The following is a 7,559-nucleotide window of genomic DNA, read 5'->3' as shown; positions in this document are numbered from 1 at the left end:
GTAATATAAGTACGGAATAATGCACGCTACTGCGATCTTTTTGACACATGCGTCAGCACGCAGGCCAATGGAAGGAAGCGCATAAGCATCTTCAACGCATAATGGGAAGAACTGAAGGGGGCAGCATGATCTTTCTATGCCCTACCATTTTTGAGCGTGGGAGAATACAAGTGGGTAGCATTCTTTCGAGTGCGAATCAAGTCCTCGTACAGTGTTTGATTTACACTTGGACTCCATTTAATCTCTCTCTTTTTTAATTGGTTTTTATTCTGAGTAGAATCCAAGTGTAAATCAAACATTGTACGAAAATGATTCTCATACGAGGACTTGATCCACACTCCATTCTTTCTCCCTAAAAGTATTCACCAAGGACACAAGTGTATCTACCAAGTCCAAATAGCTCCTCATTTGGGATTAAGGTGTTACATGTTTACCAAAAACATGCACGGCAAACATGCATGAATGCGTACTACTAATGTACGCTTGACAACTATATAAATCATGCAAATAACTAAGTTGAACCAGGACCAAGATCAGGCCACGCTAGAATCGAGGCTAGAAATTATGAACCCTGGCATTAGGGGTGAAATAGGGCCGGGTTAGGCTAGATTTCTTAAAATTCCAACCTAATCCTAGGTCCCCAAAATTCAACCCAGGCCCAACCCAACCTTGCAGGTTCATGCTCAAGCCCAACCCTACAGTGCTCAGGGTTGGCCGGGTTGATCCTGGCTGGCCTCTGTATTTTTTTATTTTTTATTATTATTTTGTTATTTTGTTTTTCCTACCAAGGGTCACAATGTTAAGCCTATACTTACCAAAGGAGGGGTGGGGAGATGTTAAGACTATGGCCAACCTTTTTCCATGCATAATCCATAAATTTGTAGTAAGATAGGTTGTCAATTTGGCTATCATTAGATAGACCTTTAATCACATGGCATCATCACATTTCCCAGAAACTGGCCAGACCAAATTTTGGTCCAATTCTTTATGATTGCAACTATATATAAAGTTCATCAATACATGAGATGAGACACAAAGACAACCTATGTAAAAAAATGGGGAGGGAAAATAGTATGGCCATTTAGTCGGTTTAGCTCAATAGGTAATGATATGTGACTTGTGTAACACATGTGTGGGTTGAAGTCATGCAGACACATACTCTGGGTTGAAGTCATACAAACAACTTGTGTAACGCTTGTGTAACACATGATGTGGGCCTAGGGAAGGGGAATACTATTACTAAATACAATAATAGATCAGGATTAAAATCAGGTTGGGTTGGGCCTAAGTTGAGGCTGGTCTTAGCTCTCCTCAACCCTGGCCTAGCCCAACCCTAGTCCTAGGTCTGAACCCAGGTCAAGGTTAGGCTGGGTTGATCTTCATAACTGGATTAGACGGGGTTCGGGCCTTCAGGGTAAACCTACACCCCTACCTACCATTCTTTTGATTGGTGCGTACAATAGTTGGTTAAAAAAATAAAAGCATTTATAATGGTGTTCTTGTTTTTCTAGTATTTTTAATGTGTTTTACCATTTGTTTCTCAAACACACGAAAAGGGATACTCGGCCAAAATTTTTCATTTTAAATGCATTTAAAACATGTTCCCATTTTTTTTTTTTTTTTTTTTTAAGATTTCTCATGATATCACTTTCAACTCAAGTTCAATGCACAGATCTTGAAGTTGAGCTAACAACTGATGCATTAGTTGAAAAGCGTTTTTAAAGCAATGACTCCCTTCTCCTACTGAACATGTAATACTTCAGGAGTATAATGACTATGCTATCAACAATGAACAACTTCATAGCCAAGCAACATTGCCGATCAAGACGTAGGATCTTTTTTTTTTATTTTTTTATTTTTTATTATGGTGTATGAATTTTGAATTGATGATAAATAATAATAGATGATATATATGCATTAATGTTGGATGTTATAATTGTTTTGAACATTAGATTGGCAGTCAGGTAATAATTCATCAATTTATATGAATACATTATCATTTTTATAATTATTTTCTTTTGAATCTACACTTCTAAAATCCATACCATATGCTTTTTGTTTTCTATTGTTCTCTATTTTTATTTAAATTATTGGGCATTTTCATTAAGTGTGGTCCAGACGATGAAGAACAAATTCGGATAAATTTGTTATTCGATCACTTGATCATACAAGTAAACCTCTAACACATCATATTTTCTATCATTACATAGATAAGAAAGATAGATATTGAATAATACTCATCCAAACAGGTGATTGTATGGACGATAGATCCAATCTCCAGGCAACGTGAGAGAAAGTCATACATTGACCGAGTTTATCTCCTCATAAAAAAACAATCCCATGCACGAGACTGCAAGATCTGGGAGGTCCGAGTTTATCTCCCCATATCCCCGTGAAAAAGCAGTAATGCCCGTTCAAATCAATGATGATCACATGACACGTGTGAATAATAGGTCGATCTACCTGAACTATATATATTACATTCTCGACGAAGCTCAGACATATCACGTTCAAAGCTTCACGAGAGTACGAGACACACGCCAGAAAAGCCAAGAAAGGACAAGAAAGGAAATAAAAAAGAGAAATGGACTCTTCTAAGCAACAATTCCGTGCAGGTGAAGGCCAGGTAAGTTGCAATTACTTTCTGGTTTGACTATTTTTGCCCCTGTAATTTGGACTATTTAACATTTTCTTCGTCTTTTTAGGCCATGACTGAAGATTGGCTTCAGTCTGCTAAAGATACCACAACTGGTGCCCGTGACAACGTGGCAAATACGGCTCAGACCACCATGGACGCTGCCCAACAACGCAAGGATGAGACTGCCAGCTTCTTCCAGCAGGTTCTCTCTCTCTCTCTCTCTCTCTCTCTCTCTCTCTCTCTCTCTCTTTTGGGCCCCACAACAGTTTCATCAGCCCAAGAAACCAACGGTTGAGATGGTCATTTTAATTGAGTAGACCGGTCTAGATCTCAATTTCGTTTTCAACCTTAGCCTCATTAGGTTGATCATGGGTTTTGTTTTGGTTAGATCTGAAATCGAGATAATTTGGAGATTTTGATTTTCGACTAAGATTTAGTTCCATGAATATATATGAAACTCTACTTTTTTTTTTTTTTTTTTTTTAGGTTATTTATAACGCCACCCTTTGGAGAATATCACAATTATAAGAACATATCCTTTGTTTTACCAAATTAGACTCAGACCCCCTAACATCAGTCACAGTTAAATTAAAAGTTAAAATGACCGCTATACCCTTTTCACTAAAATTCATTTTAACCCAATTCCTCTTCACCCTATCTATTCTCACCTTCCCTACTCCCTCCAATCACCTCCACCTGTCCCATTCTTCCCATCTCCCTTTACTTGCTCACATTTCAACAAAAAAAAAAAAGGCCACTTTTGTCATTCTACATTATCCACCATTACCATTTCCTCCTACTTTGTATGAACAGGAAGAGGACTTGCAGAAGCAAGAAATGAATCAAATTGACAAAAATGGCGAAAAGTGAGAGAAAAATTACTATGATTCTGTGAATTTACCTTGTTGAGGGCTCCGAAGCACTTTGTGCAGCTAGAATAGGAAGAGTTTCGGCAATTCCACTCCAAGTTCTTCACGGCGGCGGTAGGTGTCATGTTATGGTGTGAACAAAGGCTGAACGCAGCGGGACAACTTTTTTTTTTACCGAAAGATGCAAAACTCGAAAAAATATATCAATGGAGCATCCATTGCTTAGGGTGAAAGAAATATTAACTTATTGCAAGGGTATTTTAGGTACTTCATATTTAATAAGGGGTATTTTTGGTATTTAAAATAAAATATAGTTGCTGACATCAGCATATAAGGTATATTCTTTAACAGTGACTGACGATAGGGGGTCTGAGTCTAATTTAGTGAAACAAAGAGGGTGTTCTTATAATTGTGACATTCTCTAGGGGTGGCGCTGTAAATTACCCTTTATTTTTTTGGTTTAATGAAAATATATTAAAGAAGAAACAAAAAATATAAAATAGACAAGGTAGTTAAAAAGGCTAATAAAGGGGGCAAGGCCTTAATTAGACAAAACCAAGACAAAACCACAAAAAGACTACCACTTAGAATAGGGGAGAGGATCAAAACATGTAACCAAAGAGGGGAATAGTTCAAAAACTAGAAAAGACTGAAACCTCAAGTGCATTATTATCATGGGTCACTTGATCAACTTCTTTCAAGTACATCTATTTGGTTTGTATCAATTTTCTTCTTTTCCAAGAAGTGTGGCCTTGGGCCTTTGTTGATTCTTCCGTATGTCTGTACTTGGCCCCTATGAGGGTCTACTATGTAATAACCAATATGCCATTAAAAAAAAAAAAAAAAAAAATCACTCGAGTGCCTTCTAAAGATGAAGAAGAGTTGAACTCAAAACTTCTACTTTCTGAGGCACGTGATGGCATCGAGATATATATATATATATATATATATATTATCACATCAATTTGGACTGTCCCAAATGACCCTTGAACTGAAATATTAAAATGGACTCAACTTATTAGATTACTATGCCAAATGATCTTGTAGCCTTCCATCAGATTGTTATATTTCAATAGTTGAAATCTCTCTCTCTCTCTCTCTCTCTCTCTCTCTCTCTGTGTAACGGCCTAGTTATTGTTAGTTATTGTTGTTGTTGTGTTTTAGACTGGAGACCAAATGAAGAATATGGCACACGGTGCCGTGGACACCATGAAGAACACAATTGGAATGAATGACAACAGCAACATCAAGAAGTGAAAGCATGTGGCAAATAAGAATGCAAAGCAGAAACCAGCCCTTCCCTTCCTCTTTTTTTTCTTTTTATTTTTTGTCTCAGATAAGAAGTAGAGATGATATATAATCTCTCTGGTAAGTCTTGTAGTAGTTTATGGTTCCTAGAGAATTGTTTTGGAAGTGACAGAGGAAGAGAGTTTGTGAGGGTAGATAGAGGTGCTTTGTATTTTCTTTTGATTTTTGATTTTTGGAGTTTTTCTATCTTCAAATCTGTGGATGAATTGAGTTCTCTTCTAGTGGAAAGTTCTTTTAAGAGCCCCTAGGAGATTTTGTAATAAAGCTTTAATAATATATTTATAACAAAATATTTAGATTTAAATTATTTCTTTTGCTTCCTTTCTCTTTTTCTAACTCAATTGGTCTCAATGGAAATATTTATAACAATTGTTCAATCTTGGCATCAATCTCCAATCCTGACTGATCCGATATGGATTCACTGTTAAGCTACAAAGGTAAAATAATTAAATATTTATATATTATCTCCACATTGATGGCGTGACGAACCCTCTCCCATACCGTGATTAAGGTTAAATCTTTTCACTGTCTGCTCCTAGTGCGAAATGTGGTTTCTAAGAACAGCCAAAGCTGATAAATCATCTCCGCAGTTCAAGTACTCCAAGAAACAAATTCTTAGTTGTATCAATACGATATCGATACAGATCAGATAGTTTTGCCATTACTTTTCTTAAAAATCGGGTTTTTTATAGTCTTATCCCTGATCCATACCATTCTATTAATATGGTATTGTGGGATTAACCAGGTATCGAGACCGGTCTATATCAATATTAATATGGATCACGTGATATAGCCTATCTAATACCAATACCTTAAACCATGAAATGCCCATGGACCATAAAAAACTACTTTTGGATGACTTCCTAACCACTCTGTTCCTCCCACAGAAAGTGAGGAGGTTGCTTTTGGCAATGGAGTGAAGAAATCTTATGACTCGCCCCACAATACTAGAACTGGGCATGTAGTATTAGTCCATTAATATTTTCTTGTAGATCAATTATAAATTTAAGATTGAAATTAAGAGATATTGTAAGGCATTGGCATATGCAAACTCTGTAACTTCCATCCCTCACTTGAATCATTATTATACTTAAAGAATTTGTATAACAATTCAAAATGCATTTTATTGGGATCTTAAAGACTAATTTGTGTAGACCAGTACTGAAAGAAGTAGGAGAGTGCCAGAATTTTACTAAGATCTTGATTTTTTTTTTTTATAATGACTATTTATTTATTTTTCCTCACTACTCCTATTTAGTTTTAGAAAAATACTTAACAGCCCAAACAATCTCTAATTCTTGACTCTGTTTTTCCTTTTTTAGGTGCAAGACCCACGTCGAGCCAAGATAGGAACCTTTGAGGAGCCAGAACAGGATCCACAATGGTTTTACTGTGCCACACTTATTACAAACTACTAAACTACTATTATTCTTAAAAAAGGTGGGGGAGGGGGTAAGAGGGTCGAATCAGCAACTTTTTCTGGACTTATGATTTTATGATAGAACCCAACTGCCATCCTACCAATCTGACTGCCATTAAGCTAGAAGATCATTCCTCCAAGTCTCGACTTTGATGATCTAAGAATTTGATAAATGAAATTTTATTGATGACATGGGAATAAAGATCAAAATTTTTTGGTAGATTGAAGATCTTTGCACTTGACTACAGATCTATACGCTCAATAATAAAATGGAAGAAGGACCCACAAAAAAGACTGCCTAGACACACAAATAGTTACAAAATTGGTCCACTTTATATCTAGTTGAGCTTCTTCAAACTCCGAGAAAAAAAAATGCAGTGGGTCAATTCTAGTTAAGAAGTTTTGCTACTGCGAAATGAAGGTCATAATATTTCTAGTGTGGGACAAGAGACCTTGATGGCTTTGACTGAAAGCCACAATACAGAGTTAATCTTGTTTGATATGGACCAAAAAAATTGAGAAAGAATGTTACTCGACCATCTAGTATTTTCCATGCTTAGACACAACATCTTTCTTTTAAGGGGTAAAGAAAATATACGCCCTTGTCCCCTTGAAAACAAGGGGTTGCACTTGGGAACACTGATGGGTAGTATTCCTTCTTCCCCAAAGTAATTAGGGAAATAAAATTGTGTTGAAAGACCTTGTTGACTCTTAGCTCAACTTGTCCTGTGGGAGGGGCAAGAGACCTTGTTGAATGTTACCTCAACTGGCCTTGTGGGAAGGGCAAGAAACCTTGCTGATTGTCATCCCAGCTTTTCTTGTGGGAGGTGCAGCAGACCTTGATGACTTTGACTCAAGAATGAATGAGCTTTGAAGTCATAAACTCGGATGTTCTGAGTTCGATTCACACTAGGCACACCTTAAGCTATTCACATGGGGGTGTTTAGTGCTCTTCACTGCTTTCAGTGAAAGTTGAATGGTTCTCATTCAACCCCAGTATGATCCAGTTTATGCGGTTGTGGGGTCAGTATGGGCTTGGGGGACTAGTCAGGCCGAAGGCCTAGATACCCATCGTTAGCAAAAAAAGAAGAATAAGGTTTGAATCCCGGGTTTAAAATTCCAGAATCGGGATTTAGATTGATTAGAATTGATTTTAATCTGGGATTTAATCGGAATTAGCTTGGATCAGTTTGGATCAACAATAGTTTTATTATTCTAACCCTAGCTTCCATACAAGGATAAGATAATCCGAATCAACACAGAATCGAGATTGGCCTTGAACCGATTCGATCCCCGATTTCTAAACCCAAACCAGAATTTGGAA

At 36.9% G+C, this 7,559-nt stretch overlaps 1 protein-coding gene across 1 annotated transcript; it reads left to right on the top strand.

Annotated features, from left to right (window-relative positions):
- The first annotated feature begins 2,507 nt into the window (after window positions 1-2,507).
- On the top strand, window positions 2,508-5,119 carry LOC122083081 (late embryogenesis abundant protein 7-like). Its single transcript, XM_042650759.1, has 3 exons — window positions 2,508-2,626; window positions 2,706-2,840; window positions 4,672-5,119. Exons 1-3 carry the CDS (start codon window positions 2,585-2,587, stop codon window positions 4,762-4,764), a joined length of 270 nt encoding a protein of 89 aa, XP_042506693.1. The 5' UTR covers window positions 2,508-2,584; the 3' UTR covers window positions 4,765-5,119.
- Window positions 5,120-7,559: the final 2,440 nt, after the last annotated feature.

This window comes from Macadamia integrifolia, chromosome 7, assembly GCF_013358625.1.
Source record: "Macadamia integrifolia cultivar HAES 741 chromosome 7, SCU_Mint_v3, whole genome shotgun sequence".
Taxonomy (NCBI): Eukaryota; Viridiplantae; Streptophyta; class Magnoliopsida; order Proteales; family Proteaceae; genus Macadamia; species Macadamia integrifolia.
This window is presented reverse-complemented; position numbering and strand designations above follow the sequence as displayed.